This window comes from Meleagris gallopavo, chromosome 1 (genome assembly GCF_905368555.1).
Source record: "Meleagris gallopavo chromosome 1, MGAL_WU_HG_1.1, whole genome shotgun sequence".
NCBI lineage: Eukaryota > Metazoa > Chordata > Aves > Galliformes > Phasianidae > Meleagris > Meleagris gallopavo.
This window is the reverse complement of record NC_139404.1, coordinates 178926669-178947686: the sequence shown is the minus strand read 5'-3', so window position 1 is coordinate 178947686 and position 21018 is coordinate 178926669. Positions and strand designations below refer to the sequence as shown.

Below are 21018 nucleotides of genomic sequence, written 5' to 3'. Positions count from 1 at the left end.
AACAACAAAAAACAGATAATTTGTGCAGACTGTAAACTGCAGCATTTGGGTTTTTGTTGCATAATGAGTAGCATAAAGAGTCTGTATGACATACGCCTGGATAACATAACGTAGTGTCACTTAGGCCTGCACTGATGCGGTCCAGGTAGGGCATGAGATGTGGTAGAGGGTCATTGCTGTGTCCTCACTACAAATCCTTACTCCCTGGCACTTACTTTCATCCTGTGCTGCTGCCACAGACTCTGTACCCATTCTCACCAATGCTGCTATTTTCTCTCAGCTTGGTGCCTCTAAATGTAAGAGTTACTGGACAGGCAGATGAAGCAGCATCCAAAAACCCCACTGTGACAAGACTGTGAGCAGAAATCTGCTTCACCTATGGTGTGAAAAGGCACAAGGCTTTGTGCTGACCATTCCAGAGGTGAGTTTTACTCTGTCTGAAGGAGTTAGGCATATTTGGGAGTATGTGTTTAAAAATGCTCATTTTAAATGTTTCCAACTTTAAAATATTATAATTGCTTTCAGTTCTGTAGGATGCATAAACAAAGTAAAGGGCTGGAGATTCTCAAAGTTTCAGAAGTGAGAAGGTTTCAGTAATGGGCTAAAGGGCATCCTCTGAGCAATTCCTAGCACGCAGAAACTTATACCAATGCTAAGACACTTTTGAAAAATCCCACTTAAACCTTTAAAACGTATTTTGAGTTGCAGGTGTTGGCTGCAGCAGTCTAGTCATATAATCCTGCTTATGCTGAAACCAGCAAGAAAATCTGCACTTTGAAAAGTGGCGTTTCTGCATGTGAACAGGATTACATTGTTGTTAGCCAAAATTAAAATAGCTCAGAGTTGGGATAAGCTAGTGTTTTTGCATCTGCTGAACCAATATGAGGAGTTACTTTAGGGACAATTTTACTTGTTTATATTTACTGCATAAACCAAGGAAACAAGCTGAGTTGCCTTCCCAGGTCAAGTGCTGTTGTTTTCACTCAAGCAAAATATATATTGAATTGTTTGTGCCAAGAAACATTTGCATACTCTAATTGCAGTATCTCACTGCAAAACAGCTTTTGATTTATATAAATATTTTAAGCTACAGTCATCGGACCTCTAGATGGACTAAATTGTCAGAACTTCTTTGAATTCAAAGTAGCTATGGTAATTTCTAGCAGCAGTGGGTCTCCCATTAATTGGATCTCCTGCTGATCCTCAAGGTGTCTGAGTTTGGCTCATATTTGTCTACAAAGCTCAGTTGAAGTAACTGAACTGCATAGTTAGTTAGGATATGCATGGAAGCTGCAAATACTCAGTGCCCCTGGAAATTAACCACTTTATTTGGATGTCTAAATAAAGAGCAATTATTTTAATCAGCTACAACTGGAAAGCATTTGAACTCTGCTTTAAATTTCTCATCTCTAAAAATGAAAAGCAATCAATATGCATTGTTATAAAGATATTTTATTCTTAGTATTTGTAGAATACTTTAGTAATCTGGTAGAGGTGATTTTTAAATAACATATAAATGATAATTTCTAATGCAAACTGATGCCAAAGAGATGCAGCTTTCCCATAAGTTTTCTGCAAGAGGTAGCTTTCTACAGACCAGACGGATCCCTGGGGACTGTAGGACTGAAGAGATGCCCACTGTCCTGATGTGAGCTCAGCCAGGCAGTCACCTGAGGTGGCAGGTCATGTCTCTGCTCTGAGAAGTATGTATATAGCAGTGGAGGATCTTGGCAGAAAAGCCTGAGAGACTTAATACAGAAGAGCTAATATAATTGTGAAAGCTTTCAACTTGAATACAAGTCATTCTATACTTAATAGAAATGATGGGCGAGCTATCAGAGCAAGTGCCAAGAACTCTGTGTTGTTTGCACTAATATATATACATGAAACTGTTTGGTGCTGTGCTTCATTTTATTCATTTAAATAATTTCTCAGCATGCAAACTTTCATCAATCCTAGTACAAAAATGATTCCCATAAATTTTTAAATGCGTTTAAAAAAACATGATTTCAAAGTTGGCCCTTTGTCTTTAAAATTTCAGCTGTTTTTCTTGTAAAAATGCTCTTGCAGTTAGCTTCCTTTTTTAATATTTGCATTATTGATTGATCCTTCAGGCCTTCTGAGGATGAAATGATGTAAGCTTTGGCTACATCTTCCTCATTAACAGAGTGCTTGTTTCATTCCTAATTTATTAAGCACATTCAACCATCTCCATGCAGCTTTACACTTAATTTCTCGTGATGAATTGTCAAATACCCTTCAGCTGTGCTGCATTTGTGTAGTGTTACGATCTGCCATCAGCACTTTTCAAAATGCGGTTAAAATAAATATTTCAGAAGACAGGGTGGGTTTTCCTTTTTTTGTTTGATAAGGTTGCATTTTATCTTTTTCCCATTTGAAATGATCTGAACAGCTGACACAACCAGGCTGTCGAATGCACCCTGTGTTTCACCAGGCTCTCAGCCAGGCAGTGCTGAGTGAGGCAGCTGGGACCTCCTCTTCCCAAACACCTGGGCTGGGAACAGATCAGATCATGAGGGAATAGCTGTGCCTCACATTGCCAAAAGAAGGTCACTGGTCTTCAGAAGGGAGTAACTGTGATACACAGTACAGAAATACTGTCTCTGGGCTTCACAGGGCACGGTCCACCATGTCCTGAGGGTGGGTCCCTCCAAGTCAGGAGGGCTGAGCAGCCTGGCTGTGTCAGCAGGGAGAACAGCTTGAAATGCAGAACAGAGGTGGTCTTTGAGTTTCTGGAGAGGCTTCAGCAGATATGATATCCCTTTGATAAAGGAAAACCTTTATTTTGGTGAATTTTTCTTCCAGGTGTACCACTGCATCCATGGCTTTGCTTTCCATTGTGCAGTAGTTTCTTGGTCCACACTTCTAGCCAGCCACTGCTTACATAGGAATGACAAAGTAGTCAAGGATTTCACTGGAATGATAAGCAAAACCTTGTATTTTGCCAGTTCATCCATACCTTGTATCTAGCCCACCTACTGGGTTCTGTAATAGTTTAAAATTCTGGTATTATTTGTTTGAACTTTGCTGTATGTTTAAAGAATCTAAGGTTAAAGAGAGGTGGCATCCCTCTGCATTGTGTCGCTTCTAAGCAGCTAAGTGATTTCTAAGGTTTTCCAATCCCAGTGAGAAGGATTTGAGAAAAGCCTTTTATATGGTCAGGGTCTGTGCTTCTGACTCAGTATGCTGCAGCAGAGGCACCAGCAGTGCTGGGATGATACGGTGTGCAATGCAGCTGAAGGTTAAACAAAGATGGCTCTGTGTATGCAGAGTCTCCTCAGTGAGCCATATTGTTTTAATCTTCCTGGTTGTTTATTATTTCAAGTGAACAGCCTCCCCAGAATAACGCTAAGCAGTGAAACAGCAGTGCCACCATCGGTGAAGGTAAAGGCAGAATTTCTCCAAGAGTCTGCCTGGGAAGTATTTTGGCATCTAATGTGGCAGTTACACAGGATTTATGAGTCTAGGTTCAGGAAAGGGATTCAGGAAAATGTCAAACCTGTTTAAATAGCTAAGACATTTAGGTTTCTCAGGCAAAACTCTACTGGTTGCTTAAAAAATTGCTGTTAAATGCTCCCAGCAGAGATCCTGCCTTTGTTGTAATGAGTACCTGGGGATCTGTATGTAACTTTAGGCCATTTATTATTCAAAAATGGGTATTCTGTGACCTTGCTTCTTGGAGAAAGTCTGTTTGCTAAATGTGCTTAGGCCACGGCTGACTCTCCAAATGGCTTTTGCAGGTGGTGTTGAGTAGTGCTAAGGGATGTGATTTGCAGCCATCCCATAACCACTGTGCTTCTGGGAATTTGGGAAGCAGCTGTGGCTGAGACCATGGATACTTCTTCAAGTCTAATCAGGCTGGAGAGATCCTTTTCTACCTCAGAATAAGGTCTCAGAGAACAACATGTTGGTGCTCTGAGCATCAGACTGTTGAAAACAGGCTTGGCGTTACCATGAAGGATGCATTTCGTGTGTTCATTTCTGGTTCTTTCAGATGCCCAGTTGTGGTGCAGAAATAGATACTTCGAGCAGTGCACTAGACAGCATTTGGTGCCCTCTCCTGAGCTGTTCCCCTATGGCTATCTCAGATTTTCAGCAGTGCCCACCCTGATTCAGGAAGTGTAGTGATAGGATGATGATGATAAGATGGTAAGATAAGGAGCGATTTTTAACTAAAAGAGAAGAAATTTATGTTAGACGTTAGGAAGAAATTCGTTACTCAGAGGGAAGTGAGGCACTGGCACAAACTGCCCAGAGAAGCTGTGGATGCCCCATCCCTGGAGATGTTCAGAACCATGCTGCATGGGGCACAACAACCTAATCTAGTGTGTGGCAGTCCTGCCCACACCAGGGAGTTGGAACTGAATGATCTTTCCACATAAGCCATCTTTGCTTCTCTGATGCTTGTTGCGGTCCCCAGCTCGGGTCTTTGCCTCATTCACTCATGGTGTAGGGACCTTTGTATGTCTATATCAACCCCTTCTTTAGTTGAGCATGTAATTACCGGGTACCACCGAATTGTGTGCTGTAGTGTTTGTGCATAATGCCTGCCTGACTGCTTTGTACAGACTGAAGTCCAACAGATGGGTTGTCTGCTAACTGTTGTTGTGACCCAAACTCATTGGAAGTCTAAGCAAACCTGTCTGCCAGCTTCCCAGGGCTTTGGGCAAGCACCGTGCTGTCATTCTTTTGGGTAGTAGACAAGTTATCTCTGTCCAGTTTTGTAGATGTTATTTTGGAAAGGGCTGTGTAGGTGCTCAGTCACCTTCCTGTGCAGTTTTGTCTTCTGCTATGAAAAGCATATCTGCAGGTGGCACAAATAGGCTCTTCAAAACAAGTGACACTGATTATCATTTTAAACAGCTTCTAACTATTTATTTATGAGGAAGTGGAAAGTAATTTTAATGGAATGAGAATGAGAATGATTTAATTCTCATCAAGTTTTTCATACTGTAAATCTGTAGGCAGCCTACAAAAAGCTGTGATCCATGCATTGAAATCATTGTCCATGCACACATGTAAAAGTGGAGGAATCACTGTAATACAGAGGGCTGAAGTTTGGGCTCAATTAGTGTGACATTCGTGCACGAGGACTTCATTTTCTTCTGGGTGATAGAAAATGCAGGATTGTGTAATGACAGCAAGGATTAAGAGTCACTTGTTAAAGCACTTGCCTGCTTTCTACTGTTAAACTTACTCTTGCAAGCTTTCAATTCATATATTGGTAAACAAATTGTTTTTAATGGCAGTTTTGCCTAAGTGAGGAATTGAGGATTCAGCCCTATTTTTTAATGACAAAAGAACATTTCTGCCACTGATGGTCAAGTCTCAAAATGCCTTCCTCTGTGGCAGAATGAAACACTATCCAGGAAGATCATGAGTGATCTAGCCTGGCTCTGAAGTCTCAGGTACATAATTTTCAATGTAGTCATCACTGCAGGTCTCTGGGTCTCAGTTGGAGCATTTATATGCAGGATACAGCATTGTTCTCTGTGTTTTGCTGACCAGAAGGAAAATGTTTCTACATATTGCAGTGGACCTGGATAACAAAGCAACAGAGAAAGCGGTGTGAAACTAACCCGTTTTTACATGGCCTACTTGACATGATGAGGACAATAATATGTTACATTTATAAACAATACCGATAATTTCAGAGCAATTATTGCAGCTAAATCCACATTTACGTCGTCATCCTTTTTATTTCCATTTCTCTATTGTGCTGTGAAACTGTCTATGGATATGGCTAATAACCCAACTAAATAACCCTCTCATGAATGGGTTTCATTTATTTATTTATTATTCTAATATTACTATCAACCAGCTGCAACTTCTCTAAAACACTGTGGAAAAATTTTCCTTGATAATCTTCAATGTTTTGGAAGATAAATTTAAACAGTTGGCAAGCTCTCCCCCTTCAACACTGAAAATAAACATAAAAACTTATATTGTTATAAGATATGATTCTCATTTGTCCATTCCTCCACCTCCCTGATAGATGACAAAGTATTTGGCTACCTTAAGAGAATTGTAGTTACTCCTGCCATTTATCCACACATCATTGAATTTTTTCACTTTGACATTCAGGGCACTGGGCAGAAGTCAGTGCTAATTTGCCTGGAAGTTTTTTATTCATCTTTAAATAACCATGTAAAAGGCCAAAGTAGACATTAACTTGAAAAGCTTGAAAAACTCTGAAGTCCAAAGATATTTACAGTGCTGAAAAAATTTGTAAGGTTTCAGGCAACTCGAGATAATATAAAGACTGAATAAAAACTTTCATAAGTTTTAGGAAATCATAACAACTTTGTCTAATTCAATGAGCTTTAGTGTTCTTTAAAAAAAAAAAAAGTAGCTTAGAGAAAATAATATGAAGATGCTTTTTCAGATAGACTGGTAAGACTTCCAATCTGCTTTAAAACAGGACTGTGCTTACGTGACTTGTGGAATGGAGCATTAGTGATGTTCCTTGAGAGGCATTTAATCCTTTTGGGAGTGATCACTCCATAGCACTTTCAAGGTGGCTATTTATGTTATTGCTACCCAGTATGAGAATTAGACACAACAGCATTAAATTAGTCTGGTTTCCCTTGAAAGAGCAGGAGTTTTACTGACTCTGTAGACAGCTCAAGCTATGTATTGAAGCCATTTTCTGAATAAGTAGTGTTGATCCTCCTCAAAGAAACAGTGTTTCTAGGATAATTTTCATTTATGGCTAAGTCCTAAAGTCCTTTCAAAAGAGAAATTTACCTTTAGTATATTAGAAAGGTGGCTATTAAGTGTCAGGGCTACAATGCCATCTTTTTGAAGGGGGCAAAGAGGCAAAAAGCATAGGCACTGAAACAGAAAGCTGAGTAGGAAAAATCCGTAGTAAATATAACTGGCTCAAAAGCTTCCAAGAACAAAAGGGACGACTGAACAACTTCATTCCAAACAATTTTATTATTTCTCCTCTCCCTCTGGAGTGCAAACCATAATTAGAGCTCTTATACAAAATCATATTTGTCAGCCTGGTTGCTAAATTCCCCTTAAAGCTTTATGCACAAATAGCCATCTGATGCCAGTCCCACAGCAGCCTAGAGTTCTCATTTGCACTTTCAGAGACAGACACTTTCTTTATCTGTATGAAAATATCTTATAAATGTAACCACAGTGATATTAGGTAAGGTCAGTTCTACACAAAGCTGCTTCCAGACTTCCTGATCAGACAGTGAAGACCTGTCTTGGTTCCGGCAGGATCTGTATGAAAAGGTGTTACCAGGCAATCGAGGTATGTCCTAAAGCTGACGCTGCTCCCAAAAGCAGGGTCAGTGATGCAAGGAATGCTCTGCTTCATGAGCTTTGAAACTCCACAGTCCATACATGTATGCCAAGAATAACTCTCCTAATAAGGGAGATAAAAATTTCCACTCTAACACCGGAAGGGATCTTCGTGGACAAGAAACCTGCCATCTGCACTGAGAGTGAATTACAATCCACATTGGCTTCTGATGCATAGGGTCTGCTGGATTCCTGTCACCAGAGGATCTTTCTTCCCCAGCCTTTCTGCAAGAGCTCTGAAGGTGTTGCATCCTCTCATAATTGATGAAAGGAAGATGTCATTAAGATACATCTATTTCTTGACAGGCAGATCTTGGTAGCATTAAATAGCTTCCAAGTGGGATTCTCCATGTTTCTCAATTTCTCTTGTCCCCGAAGAGCAGTATTTAAGCTACCAGAACAGATACTTCTCTCCTATTAGAGATGTGTTGTGTCTCAAGGATATGATGCCATTTGTCCACGTCACTGCACATGCATAGGCAAGCCTGGGCAGACATGCATGAGAAGCAGTGCACATGTCTGATAGGCATGGGAGCATGATGGATATTTCAGAAAAATGGAGATGTTATTTATTATGAATTATTGGATAGGAAGTCATACTCTTAAACAAGTGCAAAGCTTCCTCAGGAAATGTTTAAGTTCCTTGACAGATTAGTTGTCAACTGATTTTAAAATGCCATTTAGGGACTGTAACTCCTCTATGAAATCTAGGTGCTTCACAAGGTTTGTACGGTGATCTCTGAACACCAAAAGGAAAATCTCAAAGCATAGGCAGAAGTAGCCCTGTTCTAGGACCAGTCGTGCCTCTCTTTTGCCTGAGTTTCCATGCAGTCCTGACAGCCTTAAGTTCATGTTGGATAGAAATGGTGCTTCTCGTTAGCCTTCATGTTGGAAAAGGTTCAAAACCTGGACGGACCCAAAGTGGTGCTTCTCTCACCTGGATGAAGAGCACTAAACTCCAGATAAGAAGGCACCTGTGTCATGGAGCCCCTTTTGGCCTGTGTGCCTGCGGCACTGTGCTGCTAGCAATAGAAGAATCACGTTCCATGCAGTGACAGAACAGTGCATATAGACCCTTCAGGGAGAAGTCACCAGGATGTCCCGAACACCCACTTGTGTCTCAGCACCTATCTGATCTCGGTGCTGACTTCCTAGTGCTTGAGTTTCTGCCTAGCTGTCCTGTTTCCAAGTGTCTCCATGGGAGATATCTTCCATCTCCACCTTCCTGCCTAACACCAGTGTTGAAGGAGTCAAGCTGCTCTCCCAAGGAACAGGAAGTCCCTGGGACAAAGCTAGACCCAGGGTCTTGCATTTCAGCTAAGCTCTGCTGCGCAAAGGCAACGAGACTGTTCTTTAACCTGCATGCTGAACGCATAGATGTCCTTAGAGCAGGCACTGAAACTTCAGACAGACAGTATTAAATACATTCAAATAGGAAATCTCCATGTTTCTCAATTTCTTCTTGTCCCTGAAAAGCAGTAGTTAAGCTACCAGAACAAATACTTCTCTCCCAATGGAGATGTATGGTTTCTCAAGAATGTGAAGCCATTGCTCCCAGGCACTTCTCCCATCATTTCCTATTGCCAGCAGCCAGCATGAATGCTGCTAACTGGGTTTGGTTGCACCTCATCCTCCTTACTGCTGCTTCTGCATCCGCAGTCCACAGCTAGCATCCTGAGAGCCATGTGCAATCACATTACTTACTCTATGTCAAATCTGTAAGAAGTGTAGCAACTGACATGGCCTAGCCTAAGCCAGCTGGGTCTGGCCTGTGTAGGACATGGGAACGAATTTTTCCCATCTAATTGAGAAATCAACCCAGGACTATGCTAAGTAAATTTTCTTAATATAGATTCAAATAAATCTGTGTAAATTGTTTGTAATTCCAGATAGAGTTTTATCATCATTATAGCAAAAAACTCTTTTGGTTGGTTGATAGAATTTTCTTGTTAAAATTCAAGCCGTTCTGAAAATCATTTCTGGACAGGAAATACATTTTTCATATTTGAAGGTAACTACAATTATGTACTCTGCAAAGGGCTTTGAAATATGGAAATGAGAGGTTTATTTAGTGTGTGGATCAAGCTTTTGAACAGCTTAAGTCCTCATTCCTTCTAACATCTTAACAGCTGTGCAGTTTCTTACAAAATATGTTTTATCGTTTCAAGAAATGCTGTTAACCTCGCAGTTTTAAAACTGAATGAACAAGGCCTCTTGGACAAATTGAAAAACAAATGGTGGTACGACAAAGGAGAATGTGGCAGCGGGGGAGGTGACTCCAAGGTTAGCCTCAATGTCACCAAAAGCGGGTAAACAGTATGTGAAGTAATTGGTGCATCTGCTGGGGTTTAACCTGAGCCGAAATAGCTTCTACACTATCATGGCACTGCCAGCACCTGCAGTTGAAACCTAGGTGTATGCAATTACTGTCAAAGCAAAAATATTTGCATTTGTTTAAGCATCCCAAAGGGAACTCTTAAAACACTCCCTGCTATGATATCTATTGCCAGTTTTCAGAAATCCGCACCTTTTGAGATCATGATGAGCCTTTTCAGAGCTTTCTCCTGTGAACAATCAGCTTGAAACCCTTGGGAACAAACACCAGCTAAGGCTTATTTTCCACTTACATTATACTCCCAAAGTAATTTTCAGTGACATTAAAGACAAAGGGTGCAAATGAGTGTGATTGCCTCCTACCAGGAATTTAGTGCAGGGCCCACACTTACACAAACAAAACTGGTACCAATTGTGATTTTTTGAGTAGACAAAATAGGTGGGCAAATTTCAGCTGAAATATCTCTTTGCATGGACATTTTTATGAAATCTTATCAACAAACAGAAATGCATAGTGGATCCCATAACAGAACTCATTAGGCAGAAATTTCCCAGAATTTACAACCTTCTCCGCTGTGGCATTCACAGCTTTTCACCACTTCTGAATTTTAGGCTGAGGTAATGACATCTTATTGTTCCTTCCTTTCTAAATCTTCCACGCAGCTAGTGCCACTGCTTCACAGCCTCCTATAGCTTACTTCATGGCTGTGAAACTGGAAGATGTGGTAGTAGAGAAGGATGAAGATACTGTAAATGCCCCCTCAGTGCCAGGCAGCATGCATTTATACTTATGTGCTTGTGTGTGAGCAATATATAAGAGAACATTGCACAAGGTAACGGTGCAGGCATAGAGCTAGTCAAACACACATTATTAAATTTGACAGTTTTGTTATATACAGTTTATGTAGCTTCCTTTACAGTTGCCTACATATATTTTTTCTTTCTATCTTCTCTCCTCCTTCAGTTCCCTTGCTCTTTCATGCTGTGTCCTGGCCTCAGGGACCATCCCTTGGGCTATGCTGCACTCACCCAGAACTGCTGTCCTAATCCTCTTTGCTTTACCTCTGATCCTACTGCTCTACCTATTTTTTCCCACTGCTCTGCTTGCCAGCAGTCACAGTTTCAAAAATGGTCTCTATTTGCTGTTCCAAAGTGCATAGGCATATTAGACTCGATAGCACTTATGTGCAAGTGGAGCACACACCAGTGTCTTTTAAGAAGGCTGACCTGTGAACCATGAATCTCCCATGTTGCTATTATGGTAAGCTCCACCCAACCCTGAACTTTTGCATTATTGGGAGTGGAGGAGGCATTTAATTTTTTTTTTAAAGTCACAGGCAAAGAGTCTTATAATTTAAAGATCTCAATTTTCTTAAAAATATGCTTCTCACAAATCTATTGTGGTTGAAATGTGAGGTAAAAGTTAGGTAGCAAACCAAAGATTTTAACTTACTGGTGGTTTGAGTCACAAAGTGGCACAAGGGGAGCAGCAGGGCTGGACCAGGGGATGTGTCTGCAAGATGCTAGAGGGGCACATTTGGTGTGATGGCGAATAACAGAAGAAAGAAAAAGAAGAAAAAAGAAAAGATAGTGCAGTTCATGGAGAAACTAGGAGGATCTGTGAGTGAAGGAGAGAGGTCAATGAAAATAGGTGGTACAGGTGAGACCTCATGACGGAGTAGAAAATAGAGTGGGCAAGACATTGCTAGCTAGGAATGAGGAACATGATGGAGCTCAACCTGTGATCCTAGGGCTACAGACAGCCTTCCAAGAGCATTTGTCTTTTTTCCCTATGCTCAGAAGAAAGAGTAGCCAGACCTGTGCATAAGGACTGTATTTGTTGAGAGGAAGCCCAGTGATTTTGGTCTACCATGTGCCTACAGCCACCTTGTTCAGGAGGAATGGACACATGGAGATGAATATGCATTACTCTGCTCTTCATATTCTGCATTGCAGCATCATCTGGTGTTTTTGTTTTTAAACTATGTCTATGTTGACTTCCAAAACTGTCGGTTAGCCATTTATAATCTACAAAATTCATTTTCTTCTTCAGTGACAGTCTTGTAGAATTTGATCAGTTAAGATCAATAAAATCATTTCAGTTGAATTAATGGAGCTCTAAATATTTAAATTTTATATGCTATCAATTGATTGTTAACAGAATAACAGCACACTGAACTCTGTTGCAAACATGACAACTGCCAGCAGGTCTGGAACCTAACCAATGCTGCTTTTCTGTTTGTGAATTTAGGAAGATCAAAGTCTGAGTTCTGTTAGCAGTTCTGGCCCAAATTACAGAGCTTCCTATTATAATGATGAACAATAAGAAAATTCTTCTTGTACTGAAAGCAGCAGAGCACCTAAATCTTAATTGGTCAGCCATGCTGTTACTTCTGAGGTTGACCTGATGTCTAAACCTAGAATAACCTTCTCCATTGTAATATACAGGGCTTGAGTAATCAGAAAGTTTCATGAGCACTCTAAAAGTTTGTGTTACTCTGCAAACTAAGCTTTCTCCTACTTCTACTCTGTTCTTTTAAAAGCTCATCTGTACCCTCTCTTGTCATTTCCCTTCAAGTAACAATCTTCCAAAATTCAGAGAGAAGTTCATAGCGTGAACCACAATTTCTAGTTTCCCTCAGAAGACTGTGTTACCAACTGGGTAGCTGGCAATGCCTTCACCAATGGCTTAGTGACTTCAGAAGAAAGTCATATTTGAGGGGAAGACTGAGATCCATCAGTCATTGGAATGCTTCTGAAAATACTACTTCTGATCTCAGCAGCATGCCAGCATCAAATCCATTTGGTCTATGGAGAGCTATCTAAACCCAGGTTCTGCCATTATATTCCATAGCTTTTATAAAGCTCTGGATTGAAAGAAGCTGTGCTGGTGAAACTCTCCTTCTATCTCTGCTGGCAGCCTCTGGAGAATGCAGCAGCTCTTGTTTTTCATTCAGCAGGTGAGGCTGACCTTTCACTTAATTAATGGATCAGCCCTGAGTGGGTAATGGAAAAGTTCCTAAAGCATACTCATGATTGCTTTTTTTAAACAATCCCTGACTCCTAAAATTCTGTACCGGTTTCAGAATCACTCAGCATTGTAATTTAAATGCTGTAACTTCCCATTCATTGTCCTGTACACAAGGAGCTCAGAACTTCATTAATGTCATTTTAAGGCACTTTGATTTTGCTGAAGTTGCTGGCACCAGCAGCCTCAGGCCCTTAAAAGTCCTTCCAATAGTAAGTGATGGAAGTGATGGAGGACAGGATGGGAGGAAGATCCAAATGTGATGCCAAGAGGGGCAACTGGGGGCATGTTGAGACGGTTGAAAACCACTGACCCTGTGCTCAGTTCAGGCTGTGCCACCGCTGACTTCAGCATATGGAAGAGCACGGTTTCCTCTGCTGCATCAGATAGCATTTTTGCACTGTTGCTAAATGGGACAAATTTGTCTCCATATGTAAATGTTATCTGTAGTTATCTTTTTTTTAAATATTATCTTTCTATGGATTTGGACAGATGGATTCTACATCTATAATAAGGGTGATTCTCAGGAATTATGCATTGGAAAAACTACACTGACCTTCATTAATTCTGCCAGTTTACTTTAGTTGAAAATTTAGCCCAGCATTCATAATTCAAAAATTGCTAAACAACCTGAGAAAAAAAAAAAAAAGTGTTGTCATTTTCTGCTGTAATATTGAGCATAAAAGACTGAACTTGATGGGAAATTTAATTCTAAATGCTGAATTTATCCTCAGTATATAATTCAAGTAGATTGTTCTTGCTCATGTACAGTAGATCATAAATATTCTTAATTTCTGTTCCTTTTAATGTCAGTGGGACTATTCAGCAATCAGTTGAGTGAGCACTGTAGTAACACATTGTAGTGCACAACTGGCATAATCAAAATGATGCTTATTGGAAGAAAAGGTTTTCTAAGAAGGAAAGATGTCTTACATAGTTAACTTGCCCTGAAAGCTAAGGTGATTTGAGCATTCATCTCCTATGGCAGCTGTTGAAAATCTCCTACTAAAGTTTAAAACCAAGCAAAACAGCCTAAAATACACCAGAAGTCACCACACTGGCAATCTCTTCTTGTGATTGCAAGCAGATATATATGCTGATGTTCTGAAAACCGTAAACTGAAATTTTCATTTTCAAATCTGCAGCCACTCAGCTGGGCTTTGCTTACTGGTTTGAGTATGAACTTTTCCCATCATGCTTTCCTGATTTACTCTGGGATTCAAGATGAGTTTCAGCAAAAATAGTGGAAAGGAAGAACACGGGCCTGGCCTCTGAGACATGACTGGCTGTATTTCAGGGAAGAGTAGGAATGAATTGCCTCATCTGTGCTCACCATTGCATTCAGTTATTTATTTTTGATAGTATGGTGATTTTAAGTGTGAAATTGATTGCTCTTCCCAAAGGAAAGCCTGAGAGCTTCTTTGCAGAGACAGTGCAGAAAGGCTGGCGTTAAAAGAATTACAGTGGCAAAGAAAAAATCCCTGCCTGTATCGGGTTATATATACCTGAACTGTTTGTGCTAGGAAAAAGAAATGGCTAGGAAACATCTGTTTTTTGACTTGTCCAAGCTTACTGCTGGTCTCGATAGTTTATAAAGAGCCCTTATTATTGCACCACTTTAATCAGTTTAGTCTGCAATAGCTTCACAAAATTCTGATCATCTGTGTAAGAACAGTACTTAGATGTCCCCAACCCTTGTCACAACCAGTCTCGTTACACGGCTGGGATTTGGGAGCACTGAAATGCCTCTCAGTGCCAGTGCATGGCAAGTCACAGATGAAGGCTATCCAGATAATATTAATTATTTCACACTTGTATTCAAAGCAAACAGAGGATCATATGGCCAGGCAACATGCCAGCATCTCAAGCTGCTGCCCGCTTCTTTCCCTCAGGGACTTGCACATCCCTCTTTCAGCCTGCACAACCTGATGCCAAGGAGCCTGAAGGCAAAATGTAAGTTTGAATACTGAAAAAGATTGAGAAATCCATGCTAGCAGCACCCTGTTCCATATGACCTAAGTGTGTGAGATTTGGAAAGTGGCTAAAGCATTTCCTTTATTTAAAGAGATCACTTGAGACTTCCTTGGGATTTTCTCACCCAGCTGTAGCTGTCAAAAGTTGTCATTTTGATGCAACACTGAGTCCTCCTCAATAGTAAATCTGAATAGTATGCTTCAACCTCCCTTAAAACTTGTAGCTCGACCATCTTTTTTTAACTACAGAGAAGCCTGGACAGGCATAACTTTCTGGTAGGAATGCTGAAGTGAGGTGAATTTCACACTGTGTACAAATATATACAAAAGAGTAACCAGAAAATGTTGAAAGCCAGGATCCCTTAAACTAATAGCTGCAAACAAGTTTAAGGAGCTCTTATGTGTAGATGAAATATATGTATGTTAATACATACACAAATATCTGTATATAAAAACTGTTGGGGCTTTCCAGTGAAACTAGTTATAGAGTGTAAGTACAAGCCCCCTTTCTCTTTCAAATATCTACTTTAGTCAACTCAATTGTTCTGTAACAATTAATGTTTGCACCATGCTGTCTATTTTTATTTTAAGTTTTGAATTCATGAGTTGACATTTTAGCAGGGTACGGATTATGGTGCATTATGAGAGATTAATGGTACCACAGGAATCTGCTGGCATACGCAAGATCAGTCTCTGTGTCATCCGTTATCATCAGCAGCCTATCTGTCACATGCTGCTTCTGTTTATCTGCCTCCTTCTCTTATATGTACTGTATTTGCATGCACACCTGCACATAAATAGATAACTATATGCCTATCACGTTAAGAATTAAACAGTCAATGTTTCAAAGCAGAAAGTATGGAAAATAAGGCTTCATTTGATAGGTTTTGAGAAAATAAACTGCTAGAACTACATGAAGTGGGGCATCATCATAGCAGTTCATGGCTTTGAGGCATAAGATTAGATTTCATCTTAATATTGAATTCCATTGTGTCACCCACAGCAAATGCCTCAAGAAAGAGAAGACACCCCGAGCAGTGATTAATAATCAACCTGGGACCCCTCAAGGACTTTTTTTAATAAGTGAGATTGAAAGAAAAGTCTAGAAATTGAAAAAAATGTTGGAATATAGGATACGAAAATGCAATCCTGGTAGTGGAGATCTCAGCAGAGACACAGGCACTCAGTGAGGGCAGGTCCATGCCAGGGGCTGCGGTGGCAGCCGGCAGGAGCTGCTCCTTCTCTTGCCAGCTTCATTTTGAGGGCAGTAAATGAAATAGCTATGGCCAAGTCATGTCATTAGCTTGTAGGCTTGCAAACCACAAATGTATCAAGAGCAAGGAACACAGTATGTTTCTTAAGTCATATATGCAATTGTATTGTATTATGTCCCGGAGGCTATGTTGTTAATGTGTTTAAGCCAATAGTTTTGGGTTCACAGTAATTGCATACCATTTATTTACAAATCTTCCCCAGCAGTATGTGCCTGTTACCTAAAGCGATGGAGCAGGTCCCGGTCGTATGTCTGTCTCTAAACCTGGGCCAACAGTACATGACATAGCACCCACTGTGGCCTCTGCTCTGTCACTTTGCAATGCGATTCTATGTAGTTTTACTTGAATAACATAAAATAACATATATAATGTTATTTATGTTATTTTCCACGTGAAGAACTCCTGTAAACCTTGCCGTTTTGAAACTCAGTGAGGCAGGCGTCTTAGACAAGCTGAAAAACAAATGGTGGTACGATAAAGGTGAATGTGGACCCAAGGACTCTGGAAGTAAGGTCAGTCGCTGCAGTTCGGGACCTACTATCGTGTTCACAAAGCAGTAAAGGGAGTAATGAACAAAATTACTTAGAAGTAAAATAAGCAGCTGTAGACACTCTCAGAGCGAATTGGCTTGGCCTCATCTTGATGGGGGTCATGGTTTAGTTTAAAGAAGCACTATTGTTTTTTGAAGTATTCAGCAATATAAATCACCCTAAATCACCTCATATTCTCCTATCTTTTCGGGGCAGCCATTGAAGAGTTATAAGGTGGTTGTTTGTTTTTTTTTTGAGGGAGGCAAATTGAGTTGTATTTTTCCATCCTGCCTAGGGGGATGCTCTGTCCCCCTCTGCTGCCCAGGAGCTGTATGGCATGGCTTCATCCATGTCTTCTCCTTTTAAAGCTGGCTGGTTTCCTGTTTTCAGAAGGGAGGAAGCACTAAGCTTTCATTTGTTCTCTGTGTCTGGATCCTATTAGAGAGGTCTCTGGCTGCTTGAGGAACCAAGGAGCTTTGGAGTAAAAGTCTTCAGTAATTCACTGCATTCTATTGCTTTTTAAATTTACCCTAGTCCATTCCCAGAGTAATCCTTGCAGCTTTGGGGAGTGGAGACTGACATTTCCCCTGGGGATAAGCTCAGAAGCAGGCGTTTTTCTGGTGCACCACAGTCAGTACCAGCTCTGTGTGCTGGCGTCAGACATGTCTTCGTGATGCTCAGAGCTGGGAGGACAGCCTGAGGGCCGTGACTGCTCACTATCCATACTCTACACATTTTGCTTTTTGTTGCAAGTGGTTTGCAGGGAAGAGTAAAAACCTTAAAGAATATGGCAAAGCACCCATAGAGCGTGGCTGAGAAAGCCTCGATGCACTGTGTCCATTGGATCAGATTCTTCCCGGCCCTGCCTGCTCCCTGTTCCCAAGCACCATATTGACAGTTATTACCAGAAGAACTAAGTCATGTACAAGGCATTCAGAATCCTCCAATACAGCTAAAAAGAGCCAGACAAAGCAGAACCCCAGCAACACCTCTTTACATCCATGGGAATTGCTAATGTGCTGGTCTCCTGACTGCACAGTTAATAGTGCCTCTTTAAATTAAACCCAAATATTGAGAATAAGTTAATTTTTCATACAAATTATAATTGGAAGTTAAGTACTCTCCTTACTTTAGGTAAAGATTATATAGTCTGCATAAGAATATAGCTTTATAAGTATCTTAAGGCACACAATGTAGTATATGGGAGTCAATCCTGAGAGAGTTCCTTGAGAACTGTGCTATAAAATGCACATGGATTTCAAATCATAACATATGTGAACTAAGCAGTGAAGTATAGAGAAATGTAGAATAATTATTTACAACAGTAAGTCTAAAAAGGTGATTGTTTATCAGATGTTGCATATTTATTAATTTGCTAAAGAATGTTGTAATAGTTCTCTAAATTATGAAAACTGTGTAAAGTTTAATATATCACTTTTTATAAAATTGTATAACTGCAGAGCCTTAGTAGTCCATGGGCATGTACCAGATCTGTATCTAGAATAAAATAGAAACAAAATACAATCAACAGTAAGAGGCAGATATATGATGATGTGTATGGCACAGTGTGCACTTTCAAGAAGTGTTTGTTCCAATAACTTAAGCCTCACTTGTTATTCTTACCTTTTAGCAGAAAGTCAGGCTGGATCTTTTAAAATAACAGCAATGCTTATCACAAGCGAAAATTGTCTTATAGTTAAGATCAAGCAGAATCTTGTTTAATGGAAATGGATTTCTGGATTCCAAAGCTTTTAAAGAGCTTTGTGTAAATGCAGTTTGATGCCAGTGTTAAAATGTGCCCTAATGAGGACTGGATGTGTCATTGTTTAATTCTCCAGCTAGTGGAAATAATCCTTGGCAATAAGTAAACAATGGCATCCTGATATACTGGCAGTAAATTTATGATACTTCTATGTTGACCAGGAAAAGCAGGTACTTAATATGCATTTTATAGATCCCGATAGGAAAAGTTTTGTGAGAGGCATGTAAACGATGGTCACTTAATTTCAGCTAAACATTGATGTTTATTTCTATTTCCAATGCTTTAATGTGTACCTTGTGCTGCAGAGGTCTGGAAGCTGGAGTTAACTGTGTTGCTTCTGTTTCCCCAGGACAAGACGAGTGCCTTGAGTCTCAGCAACGTTGCTGGAGTCTTCTACATTCTGGTTGGAGGCTTGGGCTTGGCAATGCTGGTGGCTTTGATAGAGTTCTGTTACAAGTCCAGGGCAGAGGCGAAGCGAATGAAGGTGGCAAAGAGTGCACAGACTTTTAACCCAACTTCCTCGCAGAATACCCAGAATTTAGCAACTTATAGAGAAGGTTACAACGTATATGGAACCGAAAGTATTAAAATTTAGGGGTAGGACTTAGGGCCTACTACAGTGAGTGGGTGATGCATCTTGTACTGCAGTGTTGTGACATGTCTGTCTAGTGGTGCTTGCTTCTAAACAGAGCTTTATATTTTGGAAAACTTCACTGCAAAGTGGTTCAGTTTTTTTGGCTGCAGATGTACAGTATACTATTCTATGTTGCTAATAGACATCTGCATTACAAGAAATTTTTAACATAAAAATTACCGTTGTAACAGCCCAATGTTATTCAATCTGTTGGGAGATGACAGCTATTTGAAATTGAGGTCCTAAAATACATATCCAGAGGGCCAGTGTTTAATTATTTGATTGGCCAGTCTGTCCTCCTAAAGGTTGGCATTCTACTGGTGAAAAATTTATGTAAGCTTTTATTATTCTCCGTTGGCCCTAACTGGATCTTCCTTACAATGAGGATTTAGGATAGGCAATGTCACTGAACCATAGTTAACTTAATGGAAGACAAGGCACTGTTACAAGAAGTCTAAATGTTGTTTTACCTTCTCCTCCTCCTCACCACCCTTCTCCTTCACCCTTCCTTCAGTACATGTTTTATGCTAATTGTGTGGCTTTTTTTTTTTTCTCCCCCCGCACAATATCCTGCTTCAAGTCAAGCTTTGCCCACCATAATAACCAACAGAATTCACTAGCCACTGAACAGACTTGGACTACTGTCCTCAGCCAACATATGCCCTTTTCCTTGCTCTAGACTCAAAGTTTTCAGATGCTCATGCAGTGATTTCAGACTGAAATGCTGATAATTGCTGAGCTGCATCCTGCATACTTCCCCTTAGAAAGCATGCAGGAATAGTTTACTAATGCATTTGATCTCATCCATGCGGTGATTATCTTGCCAACTAATCATTAGTAAAATAGTCAAATCAGCTCCCTGACCTTTGGAAATGGCACGCAGCTTCTAAACATAACTCTTCCATAGCTTCCAAGCTATTCTGGATGCTTTGTAACAGAGGTGCTGCCAGGACGCTGCCATCTCATTGCTACTTTGAGTCCCCTTCTTTTGCACACAGCAATCTCTGTCTCTTCTAACAAATGGCTACATCCTCCTGAAATCACTGAGCTATCCCTGTAGAGGAAGTAACAAACAAAAATTAAGCGAAACGAGATGAATAGAAATGTTACGTTGCCACCTAGAAAAAAAAAAAAAAAAAACTCAGAGGAAACAACTGGAGATGCGATTATTATTTTTTATTTATTATTCATATAGCGCTGGAGTACACGGCGCTGTACTATAGGTGAAGTGTGCCAAGCACATAACAGGTCCCTGTCCCGAGGAGCATACAGGCTAAAGACACAGCCAGTACAGTACCGAACCATACAGTACAGAGCAGACACAGAGTGAGCAGAGCATGGTGCTTGAGCATGGTAGCTGGAGCGCTGCAAGGAATAGGTGGGTTCTCACGGTAAGGGGGGCTTGGCATGCGCTGGCTGGGGAGTTTCCCAAACATGCTGTGGTGCAGTTTTGTTTCTCTGTTGTATACAACTCGTGGCCCTGGGTACATGTGCATTGTCATGGAACCTGATATCCTACTGTGCCTGATTTGTGCACAGTAAAGCATCAGTTTGCTGATGGATCACCCAGCTAAGGAGGTGTCATTGTGGCTCCAAGGGTACAGGTCAGTGGTCACTACTGTGACAACATCCCAAGCTCACTGCCTGTTCTCTGTAACAAAGGTCTTAAAAAGAAGTGAGGCCCTGGCACAGGCTGCCCAGAAAAGCAGTGGATGCCCCATCCCTGGAGTTGTTCAAGGCCAGGTTGGATGGGACCCTGGGCAGCCTGATCTAGTGCTTGATTTAGCAATTGGCAACCCTGCCCATGGCAACTATGTTGGAAGTGGATGGGCTTTAAGACCCCTTCCAACCAAAGTCATTCTATGAGTCTCTGATTCCATGAAATAATCCCATGAAAGTAATTGCAAAAAAAAATAATCCTTTCCATAGAATTCTTTAGCGCCCATCACTGAGAGCATCCCCAGCCCAATACATAGAACAATGTGTGCATATGTCAAGAAGTTCCAATGATAAGTGCCTTTTTATAAGCAAATCTAGTCTATATTGACAACTAATTTTTTAAAGGTGGCATTTTGTTTTATTGAAAATTCATCTTTGCTCCAGTGGTAACTTCTGATAACATTTTAAAAAACATTTCAGAATGCA

The 21018-nt window shown here is 40.5% G+C and overlaps 1 protein-coding gene across 6 annotated transcripts in view; it reads left to right on the top strand.

Annotated features, from left to right (window-relative positions):
* The window catches only part of GRIA4 (glutamate ionotropic receptor AMPA type subunit 4), a 229016-nt gene that overhangs the window by 202958 nt on the left and 5040 nt on the right, over window positions 1–21018 (top strand). For 2 of the 6 annotated variants that reach the window (XM_085216278.1, XM_085216276.1), the window contains 2 exons: window positions 16345–16459; window positions 18589–18723. The exons of 1 other annotated variant lie outside the window; for it this stretch is intronic. In XM_085216278.1, the coding sequence (XP_085072404.1) occupies window positions 16345–16459; window positions 18589–18723 (250 nt within the window). Of the gene's footprint in view, window positions 1–9506; window positions 9622–16344; window positions 16460–18588; window positions 18724–20068; window positions 20252–21018 lie in introns of all 6 variants that reach the window. 3 more of the 6 variants (XM_085216281.1, XM_085216280.1, XM_085216277.1) reach the window with 2 other exon arrangements.